General features: G+C 48.5%; 1 protein-coding gene across 1 annotated transcript; it reads left to right on the top strand.

Moving 5' to 3' along the window:
• Nucleotides 1-1,625: 1,625 nt before the first annotated feature.
• Nucleotides 1,626-7,275, top strand: IFT22 (intraflagellar transport 22). Its single transcript, XM_055408942.2, has 5 exons — nt 1,626-1,760; nt 3,591-3,667; nt 3,791-3,880; nt 4,720-4,922; nt 5,694-7,275. Exons 1-5 carry the CDS (start codon nt 1,722-1,724, stop codon nt 5,840-5,842), a joined length of 558 nt encoding a protein of 185 aa, XP_055264917.1. The 5' UTR covers nt 1,626-1,721; the 3' UTR covers nt 5,843-7,275.
• Nucleotides 7,276-25,012: the final 17,737 nt, after the last annotated feature.

The raw sequence follows: 25,012 nt of genomic DNA, 5'->3' as shown, positions 1-25,012 counted from the left end.
CAGGGATGGAACCCAGGCCCCGCCTTGAGAACACAGTTTTAGCCACTGGACCACCAAGGAAGACCTGTACCACATCTTAAAATTAAGGTAGACTTCTTTACAGTTCACCCTGTATTACAAAAGAAAGCAGTTTGGTATTGGACTTATTTTGGGGTTTATTGTTGTTGTTGTCATACTATTAACAGCACTTTCGGGGGACTAGCATATTTTGTATTGGTGCTCTCCCCATATAGACACAATTTCATGGCCTCACTCAAAATTCTGGAGGGCTCTGTAATTTAAAATTGACCTAAGGGGCTTCCCTTTTGATACTGTTCATGGGGTTCTCAAGGCAAGTATACTGAAGTGGTTTGCCATTCCCTTCTCCAGTGGACCACATTCGGCTGAATGTGATCAGATCGACTAGTTTTCTGTGATTATGATTTCAGTGTGTCTGCCCCCTGATGCTCCCTCGCAATACCTACCGTCTTATTTGGGTCTTACTTGGGTTTCTGAGTTGACTCACTGGAAAAGTCTCTGATGCTGGGAAGGATTGGGGGCGGGAGGAGACGGGGACGACAGAGAATGAGATGGCTGGATGGCATCACCGACTTGATGGACATGAGTTTGAGTGAACCCCGGGAGTTGGTGATGGACAGGGAGGCCTGGCAGGCTGTGATTCATGGGGTAGCAAAGAATCGGACACGACTGAGCAACTGAACTGAACTGAACTGAAGGGGCTTCCCTAGTAGCTAAGTGGTAAAGACTTCACCTGCCAATGCAGGAGACGTGGGTTAGTCCCTGAACTGAGAAGATCCCACATGCAGCCCAGCAACTAAGCCCTGAGCTCCACAGCTATTGAGCCTGTGCTCTAGAGCCTTGGAGCTGAAGACTCTACTGAAGCGGAGACCCTAGAGCCTATGTCTCATGATTAGAGAAGCCACCCCAATGAGACTCCATCGCACTGTAAGGAAGAGTAAATAGCCCCTGCTCACAGCAGAGAGGAAAGACCACGCATGAACAAAGATCCAGCACAAAAATACACTGACCTAAAATAAACATCACCAAAAATAAACTGAATGTAGCAGCAATGCCTTCAGACCCCTGCACTATCAGTAAGTCAGGTCAGGGCCTTTTGGTTTCTTCCAGATCATCCAAATGACAGTAAGTGGTGGACCCCTAGAGATTCGTTTTTTCCCTGACCTTTCCTAGACTGGGCTAGGGATATGATAAAGACCTTTCCTAGACTGGGCTAGGGATATGATAAATCCGTTCTCAATATGGACAGTATCATGCTAGAGCGATACAGGCGTCAGATACCTGGTGCCAACCCCACCTCACCAGCTACTTGACCCGTTTGAGCTGTGGGGATTACAGGGAGGAATAAAGGAGATCGGGGACCTGCAGTCGACCTCCTCCCGACAAGGAGAGGTCAGACTCGCAAGCTCTAAGGGCTTCCCCACTCAGAAGCGAACCTGCATCCGGGTTTTCTGCTTCTCTCCTACCTTCTTGCCTCGCTGCCCAAATCCAACCCTAAGCCCACGCCTCGCATCAGGCTGGCAGGGGACCACCCCAGAGCCCTCTGGGAGCCCGGCCCCCGGCAAGAACCCGCCCACTCCCGTCGGCCCCCGCGGCCGCTCCCGTCTCCATGGGAACGAAGGTAGCCAACCCGCGCGGTGACTTCCGCTCCGCCCAGACTACGGCGAGGGCTCGAGCGGCGTCTGAGTGGGCCCGGGACAGAGATGCTGAAGGCCAAGATCCTCTTTGTGGGGCCTTGCGAGGTGAGGCCGGGGCCGGCGGGGCGGCAAGCAGGGCCTTGGGGAGCGCGGGATCGCCCCCGGGGTTGTGCCTGGCACCCGGAGCCCCCCAGGAGCTGGGAGCCCATTCCCACCGCGCCCACCCTGGTGTATGCCGCTGGCTTCACCAGGAACTCGGCGTTCCCAGACTTTGACCATGTTGAACTGAGGCTCAGAGGACCATGGTAGTGAGTGGCGTTTGTGATCAGAGCCTAGATCTCATGACTTTGCTTTGCGCCTGTGGCTTTCCCTAATGAAATACATCAGCAGAGCAAGAAAACCAGGAGGAAGGACTGAACTATTACCTGGTCTTGGAACAATTAGCCTTTAACGTGGGTGGTGATGGCAAGGGATTGAATCTATTTGTGTAGGTCACTTCGTACACAAGAATAAAATTAAGATGGACTGAAAACCTAAATGTGTAAAACAACTGCGGAAGTTGTAAATAAATAACTCTCCAACTTCAGCACCCATCAGAATTGCCCGGTAGGCCTGTTACAAGTACAACTTGCTGGACCTGTCCCAGAGTTTTGATTCTGTAGGTCTGGGAGGGACCTGAGAATTTGCCTTTTGTAGATACTGGTTGTCAAGGGACACTCGCTGGGAATCATGGTAGTAGACGAACATATGGAAAGACCCGTTTTTAATCTAGAGTCAGGGAAGGTCGTCTTAAACACAACACAGACATGAAGAAACTGTAGAAGAAATGACAGAAGAGTTAAAGCCAGAGGAACATATTAGCAAAATGCTTGACAAAAAAAAGGATTCATGGGCAGAACATACAGGAAAGTTTAAGAATCAGTAAAGAAAGTAAGAAGCAACTCAATAGATAATCTAGCAAAGTCTGTGTATAAGAAATACAATTGACCGAGAAGTATGAAAAGACTTCAGAGTCACAGGAACACAAAACAAAAAGATGACAGTTGTTTGCCCATCAGGCTCCCCAGGTAGTGCTAGTGATCAAGAACCTGCCTGCTAATGCAGGTTCGATCCCTGGGTCAGGAAGATCCCCTGGAGGAGGGCTTGACAACCCACTCCAGGATTCTTGCCAGGAGAATCACCATGGACAGAGGAGCCTGGTGGGTTCCAGTCCATGGGGTCGCAGGGAGTCAGACATAACTGAAGCGACCGAGCACGCAGGCATGCAACATGCAGTCTTAGGGTGCTTTGAGGGAAAGGCGTATTCTAGGATTCTGTAGATGGGACTATAAATTGATAACACCTTTTTTTCTGAGATCAAATTTTTAAGGTTTAAAATATGTGTAGCTTATAGTGTAGTAGTTACATTTCTCAAACTCTGAAGCTAAAGATCCATCCACATTCTACATGAGTCTATACAATATTGAACAGGTGGAAACACCCCAGGTGCCCATCAATCAGAGAATGTCTAAATAAACTAAGGTACATTCTTACTTTGGAAGATACTACAAGAGTGAAACAAAATAAGGCAAATAAACTGACACAGAGAACTCTCCAAGACGTCAACTCTTAAATAGGCAGGTCACAACAATATGCTCAGAATTATGAAAAGCAAAACAAGCATAGTTATATCTTTTTTTTAAAAGGAAATTCCCAAACATATACAAGGGGAGAAAGAATGGCGAGTCCTAGTACCCATCATCTCACTTCAACAACAAAATATATTTCTGCCTTTAGGTATCTCCCTCTCCCTTGCTGCTCTTCAAATTTACCTGCCTTTCTATTCCTTAAACGTGTCACATCCATTCCAAGCTGGCTATTGGAGGCCTTGCTTATGATTGACTTTTCTGCTCTTCTTTTACTGTCCAAGATCTTTTACTGCCTTTGTTTTCATAGAGTGGAAAAACCGTTTTGGCCAACTTTCTGACAGAATCTTCTGACATCACTGAATACAACCCGACCCAAGGAGTGAGGTGAGCCCTGACAAACCCGGGTCCCAGATCCCTGCTCCTCACCCGCCTCCTGACTTTGCTGCCAGTGGCATCCCCAAAACACAGTGTTTCTAAGGAGAGGTGCTGCTCTTATTTTATCTTTAGGATCCTGGAATTCGAGAACCCACATGTTACCAGCAACAACAAAGGCACGGGGTGTGAATTTGAGCTCTGGGATTGTGGCGGCGATCCAAAGTATGTTTCCTTTAGAGCACTGGCTCCATCAAATGATTCAAAAATCAGCTGGCCACCAGGCACCTTGGACTCAGGCCTAGCGCCCTTCCTAGCATGTGTCTGGGGCTTGATCAATGACTGGTGACATGCATTGCTCTTGGAAATGTCAGTGACTGGGTTATGATACAGTGAGAGGTCATCTATCCATGATTAGTGCTTAGACATTATTTTCAAAGTCCATGATTAGAAACTCGAACTGTCGTTTATATGTGGAATCTTACAAAAAAAAAAAAGTACAAATGAACTTATTTACAAAATAGAATCACATTTGTAAAAAAGCAAACTTATGGTTACCAGGTGGGGAAAGAGGGGTGGATAAGTTGAGAGATGGGGACACACACTAAAATGGGGCTTCTCAGGTGGCACCAGTAGTAAAGAACCCTCCTGCCAATGCAGGAGACATAAGAGACTCGGGTTTCATCCCTGAGTCGTGAAGATCCCCTGGAGGAGGGCACGGCAATGCACTCCACTATTCTTGCCTGGAGAATCCCGTGGATAGAGAAACCTGGCAGGTTACAGTCCATAGGGTCGCAAAGAGTCGGACACGACTAAAGCGACTTAACATGCATATATAAAACAGATCAACTAATAAGGACCTACTGTATTAGCACAGGGAACTCAATATTCTGTAATGACCTATAAGGGAAAAGAATCTTAAAAAAAAAGTGGACATATGTATATGTATTACTGATTCACTTCGCTGTATAGCAGAAACTTAACAGTGTAAATTAACTAGACTCCAGTAAAAAATTAAAAACAAGATACAGAAACCAGAGCCACCTACCCTTCACGCCATGCAGGTTCGAGTCTTGCTGGCCAGCCCTGATGAAGGACTCTCACGGAGTGGTGATCGTCTTCAACGCCGACATCCCAAGTCACCTGAAGGAAATTGAGACGTGGTATTCCTGCTTCGTCCAGCAGCAGTTCTTACAGAATACTCAGTGTCTGTTAATTGCACACCACAAACCAGGCTCCGGAAATGACAAAGAAAACCCAGCTTTGGGTAAGGAGCCAGCAGTTCTGGCTTTTGTCTGAAATGCTCTGGGCATCTGTATGTTGCTCTGTGTCTTAGAAGCCAACAGCTCTGTGCAGTTTGTGAGCACCTGCTGTGTCCTCGCCATTTGTTTTCCTCGCCACGTAAACCAGAATTGCTGGGTTAGTAGATCCACCCAGGCCAGGCTGCAGACACTATAAAAGCAGACAGACACTAAGAGGGGGAAAAAAAACCTGGTTTTAACCCCTCATCCGTACTATTAGGGACACTCTTTCCTGACTTGCCTTTAAGCTCCAATCTGCATGGGACAGACCACTAGAGAGGTGTTAAAGTAATCATGGAAAACAACTCAGAAAATTCAGAAGTGCCTTCCTCCCTGGTATAAGAACCAAGAGGGCCTGAAAGTGGCTTGCAGAGCTGTGAGCCTATTGCCGGGGGTAGTGAAACCTTTCTCTGTGAAATTGTGTCACGGAGGCCCCACTTTATTTTTGGACTTGGGAAAGTTAAATAAATTGGCTCCTGGAAGAGTCAGGTCCTTTGGAGCTAGAAATAGCCCCTCATTTAAAGCTCACAGCCTAGGGACTTCCCTGGTGGTCCAGTGGCTTAAGACGCTGCGGTACCAATGCAGAGGGTCCAGGTTTGATGCCTGGTCAGGGAACTAGAGATCCCACATGCCGCAAGAAAGATCAAAGATCCCCCATGCTGCAACTAAGACCTGGTGAGGCTAAATAAATTCACTTTTTAAAGTTCATGCCTCATTACATTATTTTCCTTTTTCAGCACCACCCTTGAACAAGCTGAAGCTGGTGCACTCGAATCTTGAGGACGACCCAGAAGAGATCAGGATGGAATTCGTAAACTATTTAAGAAGCATAGTCAACTCAGTGTCCGAGAGCAGAGACCGGGAAGAGATGTCCATTATTACCTGACTGGCCTTCATCTGGATGCTTCCACATCCCAAATGAAGTTAATGTCAGTGCAGAGCCTGAAGTCCATCCACCTAAGAAGGTTCTCATCGCCCTTTGGCTTTAGAAGGCATTTTCCTTATTTGCCCCAAAGACCAGTCAGCCAGGGAGTTGACTCCATACCATCTGTTTTCCATCCTTAGTTCAGCTGAGAAAATCCTATTGTTGAATTCTTATTCCTTTGCCCCAGATCTCTCCAAAGAGCTGAAAAAGCAAAGTGGTTTCTTTTTTTTTTTTTGCCTCCTTCCATATGTCACGTCATTAAAGTTGCGGAATTGTACCTGTCATAGCCCAGTGGTATAACCATAGTTTAATTCACAAGGATTGGTTTAAATATGATTTTCATTCCTTAATCTGCATAATTTGCCTAGGGACATTTCAGAAAAATACTAGCATTTAACCTCTCCAAGATTGTATTTTTACTTCGATGTCCTTGCTATCTGGACACCATATCACATTGGATGGTAGAATACATATACAGTATCTAAAAAGTTTTTCATTTTCTTAGGGGAATTTACTTCTTAAATATTACTCTGTGTAATACAGGGGAAAACTGTTATACTGTCATAACACCTAATCTATAAAAATGGTTAAAAGAGTTAATGCTCAGAATAACCAAATATGGTGAGTTTACAGCTTATTGTAAAGTGAGTGTGTTTTAGTGATCTTGGGAATTACTATTCTTTCATAATTTTTACTTCATGAATTTTTTAATATAGCCAACCTAAAAATAAGTAGATCAAAAGTGAAATGTATGTCGTTTCAACTCAAAGTGGAAGAAAAGTATAGACACTTAAAAGAGATGAATAAATATGCTTGGCTGCATTTCACTCTTACAATGAAGAGGGATAAAATGTAGCCGTGTGGGCAGTCTGGTTGAGAGAGTGGCATTGGCAGATAATGACAGTTCCGGTAAATCAGGGCTTCCCTAGTGGCTCAGGGGTAAAAAAATCCGCCTACCAAGGCAGGAAATGTGGGTTTGATCCCTGGATGGGGAAGATCCCCTGGAGAAGGAAATGGCAACTCACTTGAGTATTTTTGCCTGGGAAATCCCATGGACAGAGGAGCCTGGCGGGCTACAGTCCATGGGGTCACAAAAGAGTCAGACATGACTTAGTGACTAAACAACAACAAGAAAACTTTCAGTAAACTGCCTGGATCATCCGTGAGCACATTTTAAGCCTAGCTTTAATTTCTTCTTCCTGGCCTGCTCTCAGTTGGAACTTTTGCAAGGAACACAAACAAGGGATTATACTAACTCAAACTGTAGTAAATCTTTACATAACAGCTGAAATAATACTAATTGATCGGAACTTCCCTGAAGGTCCAGTGGTTAAGAATCCACCTCCCAGTTCAGGGGATGCAGGTTTGATCCCTGGTCAGGGAACTAAGCCCCAGGTGCTGCCACTCAGCCCCACATGCAGCAATGAAAGATCCCACAACTAAGACCTGACATGGCCAAAAATAAAATACCGTGAAAGAAAGATTCCCTTCTCTGTATCACAGATATGAGGAGCCACAGATGCGTGCAACAGCCTCGACGTGTGGGAGCGTCACTCAATGGGTGGAGAAGGGAGTGTGTGAGTGAGGTGGAGTGTGGAGGTGGCTGGGTGTGCCTGTGTGGGTGAGCAGACAAGGGGTCAGATAGTGAAGGGATTCTCAGACCCAACCAAGGAGTCAGGCTTTGAGGCACCACTGAAGGATGATCACTGCAGATAGATGTAGGATCTCCATGGTAGAAAAGCCCCTCTGACCACAGCATGAGGGCTGGATCAGAAGGCAGACAAGTGTAGAGGTGGCTGCCGTCATTCCTTGGTTTGTAGCTGCCGTCACTCCAGTCTTTAAGGCCACCATCTTCAAATCTCTCTCTGCTCCTTCTTCACATTGCCTAATCCCCCATGTACCTGACTCAGATCTCCCTCTACCGCACTCTTATTAGGACACTTCTAATTTAGGGCCCACCCATGAAATCCAGGATAATCTCCCCACCTAAAGATCTTTAATTCAGTCACATCTACAAAGATGCTTTTTCTAAGTAAAGTATCATTTACAGGATATGTGCATTACAGGGAGTCACGTCGGATATTTTGGGGGCCACTACTCAGTCTACCACATATGCTGTTCACTGAGGCATTATGGGAGCTTCCCTGGTGGCTCAGATGGTAAACAATCGCCTGCAATGCAGGAGACACGGGTTCGATCACTAGGTCTGGAAGATCCCCTGGAGAAGGGCACGGCAACCCACTCCAGTATTCTTATCTGGGAAAAATCCCACGGACAGAGGAGCCTGGCGGACTACAGTCCATGGGGTCACACAGAGTTGGACTTGACTGAGCGACTAAAAAGGAGGCATTATGGAAGAAAAGGAGTAGGTTTGAGGGGAGTGACAAATGACTAGGTCAAGGTGACTCAGCAAGTGACTCAGAACTGGACCCCATGCCCCAGCTCTTTCCACTGTCCCGTGTAACTGAGCGATGAGTTCCACAAGTGGACCTGGCCAAGAGGGCCACCCTTTGAGACTGAACTTGGTAAAGCAACAACTACAGCAACAACAGCAGGGCAAATAACCACTTTTGAAGATAACCACCCAGAAAATGGTTTGCAAGTATGTGGCACATAGATCTAGCATCATATTTCTTGAAACCAATCAAATGACCGAGTAGCATTCTGAAGCTTTCTCGGTTATAAAGAAAACTACAACTCACGTTGTAACTTGAATGTCCATATCTTGAAATTGTTCAGGAATGTTCCTGGACATTATATGTTTTCTGGAACACCAGAAGACACTTATGTCCATCAGTTCAGTTCAGTTCAGTCACTCAGTCGTGTCCGACTCTTTGCGACCCCATGAATCACAGCACGCCGGGCCTCCCTGTCCATCACCAACTCCCGGAGTTCACTCAAACTCACCTCCATTGAGTTGGTGATGCCATCCAGCCATCTCATTCTCTGTCCCCTTCTCCTCCTGCCCCCAATCCCTCCCAGCATCAGAGTCTTTTCCAGTGAGTCAACTTGTTGCATGAGGTGGCCAAAGTATTGGAGCTTCAGCTTCAACATCAGTCCTTTCAGTGAACACCCAGGACTGATCTCCTTTAGGATGGACAGGTTGGATCTCCTTGCAGTCCAAGGGACTCTCAAGAGTCTTCTCCAACACCACAGTTCAAAAGCATCAATTCTTCAGCAATCAGCTTTCTTCACAGTCCAACTCTCACATTCATACATGACCACTGGAAAAACTATAGCCTTGACTAGACGGATCTTGGTTGGCAAAGTAATGTCTCTGCTTTTTAATATGCTATCTAGGTTGGTCATAACTTTCCTTCCAAGGAGTAAGCGTCTTTTAATTTCATGGCTGCGATCAGCATCCAGTGATTTTGGAGCCCAAAAAAATAAAGTCTGACACTGTTTCTACTGTTTCCCCATCTATTTCCCATGAAGTGATGGGACCAGATGCCATAATCTTCGTTTTCTGAATGTTGAGCTTTAAGCCAACTTTTTCATTCTCCTCTTTCATTTTCATCAAGAGACTTTTTAGTTCCTCTTCACTTTCTGCCATAAGGGTGGTGTCATCTGCATATATGAGGTTGTTGATATTTCTCCCAGCAATCTTGATTCCAGCCTGTGCTTCTTCCAGCCCAGCGTTCCTCATGATGTACTCTGCATATAAGTTAAATAAGCAGGGTGACAACATACAACCTTGACGTACTTCTTTTCCTATTTGGAACCAGTCCATTGTTCCATGTCCAGTTATAACTGTTGCCTCCTGACCTGCATACAAATTTCTCAAGAGGCAGGTCAGGTGGTATTCCCATCTCTTTCAGAATTTTCCACAGTTTGTTGTGATCCACACAGTCAAAGGCTTTGGCATAGTCAATGAAGCAGAAATAGATGTTTTTCTGGAACTCTCTTGCTTTCTCCATGATCCAGAGGATGTTGGCAATTTGATCTCTGGTTCCTCTGCCTTTTCTAAAACCAGCTTGAACATCTGGAAGTTCCCGGTTCACATATTGCTGAAGCCTGGCTTGGAGAATTTTGAGCATGACTTTTCTAGCATGTGAGATGAGTGCAATTGTGCGGTAGTTTGAGCATTCTTTGGCATTGCCTTTCTTTGGGATTGGAATGAAGACTGACCTTTTCCAGTCCTGTGGCCATAGAGTAGGCTAAATTGCTATAACAACAGGTAGAATTTTGCTGGCAACTGAGAACATGTAAAAGTTCACAAGAGAGCAGTGCTCCGATATCCATGGGAAAGGTAACTAACTGCATTTGCACCACTCAAAATCATTCTGAATTATGGTTCTTTTAGATCTTGACTTCAGCCTTCCCCATCTGATTCCTGAGAAGTACATGAACATCTTGGCCTTGTGGCTGTTTAGTCGCTAAGTCATATCCGACTCAGTGGCCCGATGATATGCAGCATGCCAGGCTTCCCTGTCCTCCACTCTCTCTCAGAGTTTGCTCAGACTTACGTCCATTGAGCCAGTGATGCCATTCGGCTGTCTCATCTTCTGCCACCCCATTCTCCTTCTGCCCTCAATCTTTCCCAGCATCATCCTGGCCTTGGCTGATGCTTTCTTAACAAATGTACTCTTTCTTCAGGCAAGAAATGAAGGCGTCTATGTTTTTAAAACCAAAATCAAAGAAATTAAATGAGGAAGGAGCAAACTCTCTGCTTTTGAATGTTAAGAAGAGATTACATATTTTTGACTGTGACTTCTAAATTGCTTTATCAGGTAAATAGTTCTCTACGTTTATGATCTGAGCCATTCTTCCTACCAAAGTTAAAAGCTAATGGAAATATTGTGTCTGCCAAGTATTCCCACTTCAAAAGGCAAGTTCTTGGTGCTTTGATGTGAGCAACACCTCATCTGTCATTTTACACCACAGAGTTCATTCCTATCTAGGCTTTCTGATAGCCTTTAAAAGTATGCCTCCTTTCTCTAAAGCCTTAGGCAGATTTACTCCACACTTACAGCTCTTTGGATCAAGCATAAATATAGAACCTAAGACTTTCAAAGTGTTGTGTGTGTGGGGGGGAAACTCATCTATTTTATATTTAGAATCTTACCAGAGCTTTCTAATAAGTAATTTATGTAAGAACCATCGTGTTTTCTTTTTTTTTTTTTAATAATAAATCTTTCAGGTGACTTTACAAGACTTGGAAAAACATCTGAGTGAGTTAATCAGATCATGTAATAAAATATTTTGTTCGGAAAAATAAAATTCTAATTTTACCGAAGTATGAGGAACTTGGTTTCTATTGATAGAAACCTACTCAAGTACTTTTTTCAAGAATATTTTGCAAATCCAGCTGCTCTTGGAATTTATCACCCTCTTTGGGAGGGCAACTGTTAAAAGCAAGAAGTTGTGCTCTGCATTAGAAAAAAAAAGTGGCAATGGCTTTAAGATATCAACACAAATGAGATGAACAATCTAAAGAGAAGAGTTCTTATCTATGAAGAGACTTGTGTGAGACAATAGGTGAGAGGTCAAATTTATCATGCCAACGGTTAACATGGACTCGATTCTATTAGCTGTGTAGGAGCCCTAAGCAGAGCAGGGACAATCACTTTAGTGGCCGCGCGAAGAACAGATTTAGGGTGTGTGTAAAATACAGCACTGAGGGCTGGCACTCAGAGAAAGGGAAAGCTTCCGTAAGTATTGGGCAGACAAACATTGTGTTTGAGCGGAAACGGGAGAGGCAGGGAGGATTCAATCCCATACCCTCGACAGTAGGTGCTTCAAGTAGTGGCTGTTGATCAATGACTACATTTCCCATAGTCCTTAGGGCAGCACCGTCTACATTTCCCAGAGGGCTGTGCGACGCTCGCGTTGACCCTGAGCATCCGCGGACACTAAAACGGTAAACAGGACGGAGTGTACCTTACGTTGCTTTATAACCAGTTTTCCCACCCTCCTCCTTTCTTTTGCCCTTCTCTCTCTCCAGCTCCCCTGTCCACGGACTTCAGGGGCTCAAATACCCCCGGACCGGTCTCCCTGACAACTCCTCGTTATCTTTTCGGTAGCCCGCGACCGGAAGTGGGGTGTGCCCGGAGACTCCTGGGAAATGTAGTTCAACCTCCCGACGGCCCCGGCCCAGCAAAATGGCTCGGCCTCCTAGGGCCCCAGAACCAAGGGGCGGGGGCGCGTGACCGGCCCGTTTGGAAGCCATGGGAGTGAAGGCTTATCTGCACACGATCACCCACAGGCCCAGGCCCCCGTCGGTTGCGGAACCGACGAGCCCAGCCTGACTCTGTAGTAACCGACTGGCCGCAGAGGACTGTGGGAAGTGTAGTTGGGCAGGGCCGGCCAGTGCTCGAGGTCAGAGGGGTTGCCGTTATACTGCCGGCCGCCGCGAGCAGAACGATTTTGCGGCGTCCTGGCGACGTTGTCCCGCCGTCACCTTGGCCTCTGATCACCAGGCAGGTGGGCGGCCGCCCCCGGGAATAAGTTTGGCTGAGATTTGCGTAGACTCACACAGTGGATCATAGTGATGAGAGGGGGGATCCGAGTGGATCACATTGGAGCCTTTAGAGAGCATCTAGTCCAATCCTCTTTACTGTTAGAGAAGGGGGTACCCAAGTCCAGAGAGTATCAAGTGATCTGCTCACGGCTTTATTTCCAGCACAAGCACAGTGCCTAGCACAGAGTTGGCGCTCCAGCGTTTGTTAAGAGTCACTTCGTACTAAAGACAAACTGCTGAAATACTTCAACAAATTATAAAAGGGAAAAAAAAAATTTTTAAGAGGGAAGTGAACCTGAAGAGACTATCAACTAAATGCAACCTGTAGACCTTATTTGCGGAGAAGGCAATGGCAAGCCACTCCAGTACTCTTGCCTAGAAAATCCCATGGATGGAGGAGCCTGGTAGGCTGCAGTCCGTGGGGTCGCTAAGGGTCGGACAGGACTGAGCGACTTCACTTTCACTTTTCACTTTCACACATTGGAGAAGGAAATGGCAACCCACTCCAGTGTTCTTGCTTGGAGAATCCCAGGGACGGGGGAGCCTGGTGGGCTTCCGTCTATGGGGTCGCACAGAGTCGGACACGACTGAAGTGACTTAGCAGCAGCAGCAGACCTTATTTGGATCATGATCTAACAACCAATTGAGGATTTTTTTTTAATCAAGGAAATGTGAACATAAATGATATTAAGGAATTACTGTTTAAAAATTTTAGTTGTGATAATGCTATTGGGGTTTATGCCTTCCCAAGAAAAAGACACTGCAGATCTTATGAGTGACATGATGCCTGAGATTTGCCTGAAAAACATCCGGTGTGGTGGGGTAGGGGAGTGTAGATGAAAGGAGATTGGCATGGTTACTTCCCTCCTAGCTCAGTTGGTAAAGAATCTGCCTACAATGCAGGAGACCAAGGTTCAGTTCCTGGGTGGGGAAGATCCCCTGGAGAAGGAAGTGGCTACCCACCCCAGTATTCTTGCCTGGAGAATTCCATGGACAGGGGAGCCTCGCAGGCTATATGTAGTCCATGGGGTTGCAAGAGGCAGACGCGACTTCGAGACTAAAGTGAAAGTGAAGTCGCTCAGTAGTGTCCGACTCTTTGCGACCCCATGGACTGTAGCCTACCAGGCTCCTCCGTCCATGGGATTTTCCAGGCAAGAGTACTGGAGTGGGTTGCCATTTCCTTCTCCAGGGGATCTTCCCAACCCAGGGATCGAACCCAGGCTTTACCATCTGAGCCACCAGGGAAGTACTGCCATATAATTACTGGAGATGGAGATGGGTCCAGGAGATTACTATTCTGTTATCATATATATTCCCCCAAAACATCAAGTGTAATTTAATTTGAATCTACTAGAGATACACACTGAGTTATATATCAGAGGGAAAAAGATATACTGTCTAAGATTTATTTTTTAAATACTCTATAGGGACTTCCCTAGTGGTCCAGTAGCTAAAACCAGGATCCCAATGCAAGGGGCCCAAGTTCAATCCCTGGTCAGGGAAATAGATCCCTAAGCTCGAAGCCTCAACTGAAGCACATCTCATGCTGCAATCAAGATCAAAGATCCTGCATGCTGCAGCTAAGACCCAGCGCAGTCAAATATTGAAAGAAAATACTACACACACAAAGTTATGGTGGGGCAAGCTAGAAACAGGAATGGCAGGAAATGAATAGCTCCGGAGGTCGGGTGATGGGGACATGAGAGTTTGTTGTATTATTCTATTCTTTCTAGTGGGATTGAAAATTTCCATAATCAAGGGACTTTCATTTTTTTTCCAAAAAACTTGTGTATTTCAGAACATTTCTGAAATTAAGCTCATGAAGAGTTTATCTGAAACATAACCCTCCCACGGCACAAGTTAAGCCTCCTTGGGGACTTCTCCAGTCAAGAATGACCCCAGCAATGTCAGGGGCTGTGTCCTGGGCCCCCGCCCAGATCCAGCCCCATAGACCTGTGTCCGGGGAACCTCCCAGAGGGGAGGTTGAGCAGCTGGCCTGCCCCAGAGAAGAGTTTCGAGCAGGAGAGAGAAGAGAGGAGCCAGGAAGGTGACCAGAGTGACCAGAACTGCCAGCCAGGTGAGCTCCTTGCCCACAGCGGGAAAAGGCATCCGAGCAGAGACCCCCGTGGATGGAACAGGTGTGGCTCTGCAGTTTCTGAGCGGACCCAGCCCTCATCCTGCGTCAGAGCTCACACAGCAGAGAATCATCTAGGTTGAGCCTGTGGAATATGCTCCCGGGTCACCCAGAACCTGGCGGCTGGGGCCATGTGGAGGGCGCTACCCTGATGGGAGAAGGGCGAGCACGTAAGACAGAAACAGAGGGGCAGGGACCCCGAGCCCAGGTCTGTGTGAGCTGAAGGGCTCGGCTAGACAGAAGCGGCCCGGAGGGCAGCCCTGGCAGCCTGGTCCCCGCGCGGCTCTGTGAGCAGCCACGTCGGCGCTCTGCAGCTGCGGGAAGACACAGGGCTGCCAGGGCAGCGGCTCATCACCAGGCCACTCGGCTCTCACGCCAGCTGCCTGGCCTCCGCTTCAGCCCCCGTCTTGAGGCACTTTTCTGTCATTTCTGCTCTTTTTAAAAACAACAGAATACTTTTGTCCCCTCTTATCAACAAAAGTAGTACACGTCCAAGTTTTAAAATACATATAAACACATTGAAAAATTCTTAGTCACGTATTCCAGAATCACTGGTAACGCTGTCTTTCTAGCGTTTTCTTTCTAAGCATATATATATATATATAAGCATATATATATATTTTTTAAGCATATATATTCAACATTCAGAAAACTAAAATGATGGCATCTCTGGCGTGCTATTCATGGGGTCGCAAAGAGTCGGACACGACTGAGCGACTGAACTGACTGAAGCATATATATATATATATACATTTTCTCCGCCGTTCAGGTTTCTCATTTAAAAAACAAAACAAAAACAAACAGAAAGGTTTCCGGGGAGCCCGGGAGGCAGCCGCCGCGGCCTCGCTTCGGGGCTTCCCGGGGAGAACCCGGAGCCCGGCCGCGTGGGAACACGGGTGCAGTTCCCGCTTCGGCCGCAAGAGGGGAGTGCCCACCCACGCACGTCTGCCCGGAAGATCCTGAGGGACCCTCGGGTCCGCCCTTCACGCCCCAGAGGTTTCCTCCTTGGGATCAAGGCACCGGCTTAGTCCGGGCTTTATCGCTCCCTCTGCTAGCGGCGCCTCTTGGAAAACCTCCTTAGTCAGTGAGGAAAAAGGACCGAACTCACACGCAGACGCAGACGACATCTGCCCTGGTGTGACGAATCCTTGGACAGCCCTCTCCGGACTGCCCGGGAAGGGATGGAATGAGACTGCCCAGGGCCTCTCCAAGATTAACATTCTCCGCGGCTTCCTGTTGTTCGCAGGGCCCAGTCTGAGCTCCTTCCAGGAGCCCCGGGTGACCTGGCCCCTCCTCGCCTCCCTCCCTCCACGGCAGGCGCGGTTCTCCTCACAGACACAGCACGCGCTCCTTCCCGCTCTGATCTGCTCCTCTGCCATCGTGGGCCTCTGGAAGGCGCGCCCCAGCACACACCAGGTTGATGCTTATCTTTCAGGTCTTCCCTGACATGTCGCCCCTCCCTAGAAGTCAGCCTCAGTGATGCGAGGCAGGGTCAGGATTCTCCTCTGTGCTCCCCCTTTCAAAACAGGTAGCCTGTTGGATCGCCTGCCTCCTTCTAGAAGTCCCATGAGGGCAGGAGTGTGTCCATCTTGCTCACTGGCGTCCCCAGCACCGAAGCACAGTCCCTGGCCCTCCATAGGGCTCAGTGAAGATTTTCCTAATGGATGAACAGAGGAGTCAATGAGTGAATGTCTTCCCCTGCCCACTAGAGTCTGCAAAAGCCAATCCCCTTCTCCCCTTCCATCCCCTTTCTTCCTGTTTCACCAGGGGCCTCTCACTCTCCCGGTAGCCTCTGGAAACATTACCCAAGGAACAGTGGTGCTAAAGGACCCTTTCTCTGCCAGTGCTGATGGGAAGACAGTGGCATCAGGAGTGAGACAGACCTAGATCGGTTGTGCCGCCTGCTAGCTGTGCACTCGTCTTATTTTCTTTCCGAAGTAGAGGCCGGGGTGCCACACAGGCAGGGGGCTCAGAGAAAGCGCATGCTAGCCTCTTGTGTGGGAGGCAGTCATTAGATCCGAGTTCCTCCTCCCTCCCTTCCCAGCACTCTCTCCAAAGCCCCGCTGAAACCCAGGACACAGACACCCCTGCAGTCTCGAAGGTGCTCCTGTTTTGTTTCTTCATTCCCCTCTTTCCCTGGGTAGCCCGAGCCCCTTGTGACGGACACTTCCTTCTCCCCTGTCCTGGATCCCAGCACAAACAATGTGCCAGTTACAGAGTTGAGGAGATGCCCGCAAGATATTTGTGGAAGGGATGGATGAATGGTCCAGTCAGAGCAGAATCCCTGGGGCATATTCGTGAGTTGTCAAAGGTAATGGTGGTCACCAGCCTCTTTGTGGGCAGGTGGCCTCCTGTCCCCTGGGCAACACCAGAGTCAGGTAGGCACATGCAGACACAAGGTCGGGACTTACCTGCCTGCCGGAAGAGGAAGCAGGCGGGACTGTGAAGAAACATGGACATGGAGGCCCTGTGGGAAAGTATACTGCTGAGAGCTCGGGAGACCCTATGCTTGTCTCCTGCAAAGCACCAGGTCCCCCAAGGGCAAGTGGACCCCAGGGGCGGCAGGTGCATGATCTTGTCACCGAACCGGACTCCCCCACAGGGTGTTTGCGTTCCTTCCAGCCCAAGCCTGTCATTCCATTACAGGTGCTAGAAGTGCAGGCTCCAACAAAATCGTTATCTAAATTGGCCCTTTTACCATGTTTTTGTCTTCCATGACAATTTTATACGGCTTGTGCTCTGAGGTCTCTCTGACTGTCCTCCCAGGGGCCCCGCATGGCCTCCCAGTTTCCCGAGGCCAGAGGACTCCCAAGAGTCCCCCTCATTCACGATGAGCATCTGCCCTCTCTCCAGCCCAAACCCTCGGGTGATGAATGAGGGCTGATTTCTCCTGAAATGATCATCACCCCCAATTCAGCACCTGTGAAAGACAGCTCCAGAATGGCTCGGTCAAGTTGTGCTTTCTCAAAGCGCCACTGCGCTAATGAAGATGCAGGTTTTTCGGTATGTTGGGCTCCAGGTTGAGCTCTTTGTTAACGTGCTTTCTGCATCCCGTGCCCCCGGCCCTCCCCCATGAGTTCTCTGATAGCTGCTGCCTCGCTTGGAGGATTTTCCTACATTGACGCCATTCATGGAATCTCTCTAGTATGAATTATGAGATGAATGGAAATTTCCCCGTATTCAGAATGTTCAAAGAATTCCTCTGCTGTGTGAATTCTTTGATCTTCTGCCAGAATCGGATGCAAGTGTTTGGCCACGTGTGTTGTGCCAGGCTTAGAGTCTGTGGTGCCCCAGAGTGCTACCTTCTGCGTGAAGGCTCCAGATCCTGGCCTCTGAGGAGTGGTGGTCCCCCAGGACGGCCCCCACCGTGCTGCTCTGCCTGAATGGCTGGGCATAGGTGTTGACAGCGCGCCCGTGGCCCTGGCCTCAGACTGTGATGACACCATCGGAAATAAGAGTGTCCCAGGCACCCCCGGTTCAGGCAAACCAAGCTCTGTAGCTCTGTGCCTGTGCGAACCCTTGAGCCTCTGGCTGTTGGGATTACAGTAGTCAGAAGAGGAGCCACTGGTTGGATCCTCTGTTTCCCAAGGGGGCAATAAAGGCACCATGTTTGAAGCACCCACGGTCCTGGCTCAAGAGAAGCTCCCCCAGGAGGGCTTCCCCCCTGCCAAACATGGCCCAAAGCCCACCTCTTCCACGAAGGCTTCATGGGAGCCTGCGGGCCTGCAGTTGGGCTCCCAGCCTGCACTCTGCTCACTGGGTCCACTGCCCCTGAGCCCCATCTCGCACCCTGCGATGCTCTGGTCCTTCCTGACCTTCTCATGCATTTTTCTCCTCAGACAGATGTCAAACTCTTTGAGGAAGAACCACCCTGTGTCCCTTGGACTCACAGCACCTTGAGCACCGAGGGACTCGGGACGACGTGGGGATCGGGGACTGCATGCAGTTGTGGATGCAGACAGATGGATTTGTGGCTCAGGGTCATCACTCATGGGGACACGCTTACCCCTGCCTGAAGACACGACCTGCCTTCTCGGGGATGGCTGTCGGCCCTTCTCTTCCGGGTCACACAGGAGGAAGGTGATCTCATCTTTATTGCCACCCTCTTCCCCCACCCCTGACCTGAAAGCCGGATTAGCCCTGATGTCCATAAGGTGGCAGAGGCCCTTGGCTCTACCTGGGAGGCATTGCTGGCTGTTGTGTGTTGCGCTAACCTTGGGAGTGACCTTGACTGGGGAGGCAGGGAACAAGCAAGAAATGAGTATGTCGGAGAACTGGCCAGTGTCCCAGGTAAGGATGGCTGGCTCAGGGTCCACCCCAAGATGAACTTGGAGCTCTTTGAGAGCAAGAGCTATGTCTGAAACATCTCTGCAATCACCCTGCCTGAGTTAACACCTGGCACATAGCAGGGACTCATCCGACACTGGGCGCCCCTGTAGTTGCCAGCAACCAGAGTTACCAGCAAGGAGCTAACAGGAGAACAGATGGTAACGACTGTACTGAAAGGTCCCAGCTGTGCTGGCCGCCACAAATGCATCATCCTTTGCTATACAGCAGAGTTCTGGGTCCCAAGCACAAAATGCGGGAACATCTCTTGTCTTTTGTTAACGGCAAAATCTCTATCTCCCCTACAAAAAAAAAAACAAACAAACAGGGACAGACTCTGTATATATCCATGGATTTATATAGCCATAGTGTGCTATTCTAAATGTCTTTAAAATCTAGTAAGTTAGAAATGTTGGAGGTGGGGATGATAAGAGCTAGTCCCTAGATCTGGCATTGCCCATCAGAACTGCATTTCCTAGAAAGCCAAGGCTGCTTCTGAACAGCTGAACCTTGAACCCAGTAAAGCCTTGAACCTGGTGAAAGGATGAGTTGATCGTGGAGCGTTAAGGAGAAAAAGGGAGGGTCCTTGGCAGCCGCCTCTTTGCCTGCTTACCAGAGGCTCACGAGCTCACATGGCGGTCTCTGGGCAGGAGGCCAGGTGGTCACTGGGTTTCTGTGCTCGTGTCCTGGGAGTTTAGAGCTGGAACGTCTCTTATAGTGGATCTCCAGATACCCTCTCAGATCACTCCTCGAAGGGCCTATCCCAGGACCAAATCGAGTAGGAAGTGATAGAAACAGGCGGAGGAGATTGAAATGGCTAAACCAGGGAAGGCTGTTGGGAAAGAGGGGACTGGAGGGACAGGGAATGTAAGCTCTGCTGGAGACTCTTAACTCCTGGGGGGCTGGGTGAAGGCTGTTCCAAAGGCCTCTAGGAAATTGCTCAAGAAACTAGAAGGAAAGCTGTCAAGTGCTTCATGGGGTGCAAAGTCACCCCCAGCCCCACTCGCCACCATGGGGGGGCCCCAGTGGAGCTCCCCATCAGAACCGCCGTGCCACGCCAGCTCTTTCGATGGGCACCGGCCAGCAGGCTCTCCCCTGGGGCTTGGCTCCACCCGAGCATGTGGTAGGCTCTGAGGACAGCAGTCACTCACATGTGTTTAGTGCTTCACACACAGGGTCTCATTTAATCCTCCCAACAACGCTTGAAATGGGATGTTTCTATCCTCACGTTACAAATGAAGAAACTAAGACCTGGAGAGGTGCAGTAACTTGCCCAAGGTCAGGCAACTAAGAAGTAGAGGATTGAGGCTTAGAATCCAGGTCTTGCACGTTCTCATTTTCACACTGTGGGATTTTTCACTCCCTTTGTCGGAATCACCAGTCCATTTTCTGCCCCCGTTATGTGGTATCATGTTGAGTTAGTCCTGCTTCTCCAGTCTCTTCTGTGGCCTGCCAGAGCCACAAAATGGTTTCTAAGCTCCAAGTCCAGTGGGTACCGGCTGCTGCCAGGCCCTATTAAAGCCATGTTCATGAGAAAGCCCGGCTTCCTACTAGCAGTCCCTGGAATTTCTCCTGTGGGAATTCGGGGGATACTCCGAGTCAGGGCAGACTCAAGAAACTGATTATGCTGTTCATTCTGTAAGTCAAGTAACAGGCCCTCAGAGTGAGTGACCTGAACAGCTGGATCCGGCTGGGCAGGTTCAGCTGCAGCCACAGGTCACGGGCCTTGGTTCATCTGCCAGCCGGATTCCTCTCTTCTCCACTTGGCATCCACTGAAACGGGACTGAAATATGCAAAATGGCCTTTTCCCTCCTGTGTCCATCTGGCGTCTCTCTAGCAGACTGGCCTAATTTCCTTCTCTTGTTGCCCTGGGCTCCAGGAGCCACTGTCAACGTCCTCTGTCCTGCCCCACCCCCAGACCCCGCCTCGTTCAGCCCAGGTGGCTGTGTCGTATCACACGACTCTGCCTCTGTCCTCCTCACACACCCCCCCCCCCCAAACACACACACACTCACACACTCATGCCGGTCAGTGACCCAGAATCTGTGTACACTGGTCAACAACTTTTGAAGTCCCCTGACTCAGGGCATATTTGGAAAGCCAGTCAGGCCAGGCAGATTCCTCTTTTAGGAAATTTAAACCTCCAAATCAGACTGCGTAGGCAGGGTGTGACAGGAGGTCGTGAGGGCAAGTAGGGCCAGGTGCTGGCAGGAAGTACACTGAGGTGGAAGCTTGGAGATTGAAGAAAGGCAAAACAATACTTACAGTTGGGGGAGGAATGAGCCTCTTTGGGAAGAAGATGAAGGATGTCCAGATTAGAGGCAGGACTCCAGGAAAGGCAGAGAGAGGAGCCAGCCCTAGAGCCTCCCCAGGGCTCGCCAGGCCTGCCTCGCCCACGTGTGTTATTGCAGCGGGCTCCCCACTTAGTCCCTCTGCTCTCTGTTGGCTCAGAATTGGGCACGTGACAGTTCTGCCAACATAACTTATGGGGAAATGGCTGGGGGACCTTCTGGGAAGATTCTGCTTTCTGATTAAAGGAGAACGAAGAGGCCCATCTCTTCCTCCTGCTTTGAACAGGGATGTTTGAGATGTGATACTTGGAGCTGTGGCAGCCATTTTGAGACCAGGTGGCAACAAGACCAAGGAGAAAGCCAACATACCAAGGTTGGCCGAGTAGACAGACAAAAAAAGCCTAGGGCCTCGATGATACCATTGAGCCACCATATCTATCCTGAAACCACCTACTTGCAGTCTTATTGATCTTTAAATTGAATTCCGTCTTTATTTTCTAAGCACATTTCTGCTATTTGCAGCCTAAGGCATTCTTAGCCAATACAGCACTCCTCCAAACTTCCCAGTCATCAACTCCTTAGAGCCCCCACAGCTCTTGGTACAGCTCCAAATGGAAAATCAGCCCAGTTTAGACACTGGAAACCTTAATTGTATGGTAGGAAATACAGGTCAAGATTGGTCATAGCCCACACAGGCAGGCAGCTTGAGCACTTAGTTCCGATTTCCGGAGCCTACAGGGCACTGATGAGGAAAGAAAGATTCAGGACAGTTCCAGATGTATGAGCTTGAGTCTTCTAAACTGGGGCTCCATGAGGAATTTTAGAACAAATCCGCATGGAAAGGTGGGGGGTGGGTGTTAGTCCCTGGATGCAGAGCCTGAGCATGGACCAGAAGGCCGTGGCAGAAGGAGAAGCAAGTTGGAATTGGCAAATGGTGAGTTAGGTTGGAGGAATTCTGGAGGAGGCCAGTGTCACACAGCAGGGTTTTATGAGCCCCATGTACTAGATGAAGGAAATGTATGGCAGCTAGAACTTAAATGATGGAAAACTAGGCTTTTTAGTTACTCTCCAGCCAGCCTAAGTGACACTTCATATCCTTTGGGGAATAGGGTGCCCTGACTTGAGGCCACTTCCCGCTTTCTCCATGCTTTGTTCCTTCGCCACCTGGCCCTTTTTTCTTTACCTTTCCTTCCTTTCTTCTCTAAGCAAAGCCAGGAGCCAGAAACGCATAGGACCTGAATCGCTTCTTCCTCAGCTGGGGAATGGATATAGTGGCAAGCAAGGATGTCTCCTAGAAGACTTAGAATCCCAGGCTAGGGATAAGGAGTTCAGCTGGGAGGTGAAAACGCAGTTGGTGGATAAGGACTAGATGAAGCTTTCTTCTGATCCAATTTTCATCACATAATGTGGTTTTTGTGTTGCTTCAACACAAGAAAATGTGCCTGACCCTTGCTTCATGAAAAGAGGACTTGAACTTAGGAACTCTAGCCCTTCCTCTTTAAATGTTTATAAATATAAACATAAATATAAATATAAAACAAAGTGAAACTGGTATCCTCTCATGTAGCTGTCAGATGCATTCAGAACTGGAGAAAAATCGCCACCCCGCCTTTTCCCATCTCAAAATAGTCTTCAGCAGTAAAGAGACGTGGCCCATAGAAGTTCCTCAAGCTAATGGGGGCCGAACTCGAATGTGTTGCAGTTAGGGTAGAATTTGCCTCGCCCCCTCAACAAAGTCCTTTCACACCCTCCACAATTTTTGGAGTCCTGCCCTTGAAGGTTCAGACTAGGCTGACTCTGCTGTTTGCCTGTTGTATTACTTCATTCATTCAGCAAAACTGGACTGAATACCTACAGGGAATAGAAGTTAAGCTTGTAAAAGCAAGTTTATAAGCGTATCTTCCCAAGTCATTAGAGATAAATATATATATATTCTATGAGACAGAGAAAGAAATGGAAATCTTGGTTGCAGTGGAAGAAGCAATAAAGTTTAAGCCCCTACTTAATGGAATTTAGGCTTTAATTGACAATAAACCCTGAACCCCCTCCCCTCCTCAAAGTTTCCCCATATATCACTAAAGAGTCTCTGAAATCCAATAAGGAAAAGAACTGAAGGCTTTTCCTCATTCTTCACAATCAAGGCTTTTCTCCAGAATGAATTAGCCTGATTACTGGCTAAAAGCTCTCCCACAATCTTTCCAATGAGAGTGTTTCTTTCCTGTAAATTCTCCAAAGATGACGCTCCACGTTGGTTCCACTCACAGGCTGCTCTCCGGCGTGAATGAGTTCAGTGCGCCCAGAGCCTCCCCTGGACGGCCTCCCCCATTCAGCACACACGCCTGCTTCCCGCCCGGTGAATCAGCCCACATTGTCCGAGGCTGGCACTCTGATTGAAGGTTCTTCCTCATCCCTTCTGCTCCCAGGGCTCCTATCCACTCTGAAATCCCAGATGTCTAATTAGCTCTGGGCACCGTCTAAAAGCGCTTTCACAGCTATGACGCGCGTGTGGTTTTTCTCCAGTGTGACTTTTCTGACGTTGAATGAGCTTTGCTTTTCCCGGAAGCCCTTACAGTTACGGCATTTGTAAGAGTTTCTGCTGCATGTGAATTAGCTGGTGTCAGGATGCTGCCGGATGCCTCCTGCAAGCGGCTTCTCCCCAGGATGAACGTCAGAACGCTGGGGAGGCGGGGTGCCCGGAGAAAAGCGGCCTCTGTTTCATAACAAAGATGTTTTCTCCAAGATGTGTACTGTAAATTCTGTTCTAAGATGTGGCCACACCTATCTGACTTGTGGGTTTTCTCACCTCTTAAAAAATGTGTATGAATTGCGAATGTTCTCATGTTCATCCCATTTGTGGAACAGATTCTCCAGGATGTCTCTGTATTCACGGGCACCTCAAAACTCAGACCTGATCAGTGTTCCCCGGGGACCATCTCAATGCAGCTGCCTATGAATCCATGACTGCACAGAGTTCCCATTCAGGCCAGGTGTGCCTGGCCCCAGGCTCACGTGAAATTACAGGAAATATAAATTTCAGTCTTTGTCTCTTAAAATATAAAGTTTCTCGGACTGAGAATGAAAGATTTGAGCCGATCGATGATAGGAGTGCCTTTGGGGCGAATATATAAAGTGAAGGGTGTAACAGACTGCTCGTCTCTGATATTCTCTTGTTCTTTCTGAACCCAACTTTGGCCACAGGGAGAAGGTGCCCATTAAAAATGCGCACCTTCTCTAGTGACTGGGAGAGAGCATGTGGGCAGTGGCAAGGAGCCACTGTTTCTTGATCTGAGTGCTGGTCAGACAGGCATGTTCACCTCGTGAAAATCCCTAAGTGGTATACTTTTTAGTATAAAATTTAAAAAAAAATCACTTCCCCATTCTTCCAGGCAGCCCCAGAATGATTCTAGCAAAGGAGATGGGATCAGAATTGGGCTGAAACACGTGAGAAAGAAAAACACGTGACAGGGAGCAGACTCTGGAGCAAGAACCTTTGGCCTTTTCCCTACCTGCCCCCTTGTCTCTGCTGGACCCTGGTCGTGATGCCTGGAGGTACAGCAGCCATGCTGTAAACAGGTGGAGGAAGATGCTGCTACTGCTAAGTCACTTCAGTCGTGTCTGACTCTGTGTGACCCCATAGACGGCAGCCCACCAGGCTCCTCCGTCCCTGGGATTCTCCAGGCAAGAACACTGGAGTGGGTTGCCATTTCCTTCTCCAAAAAGAGTAAATACTCCAGAGCAATATTCTGCTGAACTGGAATGGAGCTGGGGGTGAGGGGACTGAGTCAACCCTTCCAGGCAGTGGTTTTATAGCCCGTTCTTCTTGGTGTCCATCCTTTTGCCCTGATGGGGAACATAAGGCTTTCTTCTGGTAGGGAAGACATATCCAGGTAATAAAAAAGAAAGCCAGAGACAGGCTTGG

The sequence above is a fragment of the Moschus berezovskii genome, chromosome 27, assembly GCF_049115385.1.
Source record: "Moschus berezovskii isolate FMDL1 chromosome 27, NW_MosBer_1.0, whole genome shotgun sequence".
NCBI classification, from domain to species: Eukaryota; Metazoa; Chordata; class Mammalia; order Artiodactyla; family Moschidae; genus Moschus; species Moschus berezovskii.
Note: the sequence above shows the minus strand (reverse complement) of the source record. Positions and strands in the feature narration are given on the sequence as shown.

Coding starts and splice junctions, on each gene's coding strand:
- IFT22 (XM_055408942.2), top strand. CDS start 1,722: ATGCTGAAGGCCAAGATCCTCTTTGTGGGGCCTTGCGAG. Junction 3,668..3,790: donor AACCCGACCCAAGGAGTGAG/GTGAGCCCTGAC, acceptor TTTTATCTTTAG/GATCCTGGAATTCGAGAACC. Junction 4,923..5,693: donor CAAAGAAAACCCAGCTTTGG/GTAAGGAGCCAG, acceptor TTCCTTTTTCAG/CACCACCCTTGAACAAGCTG.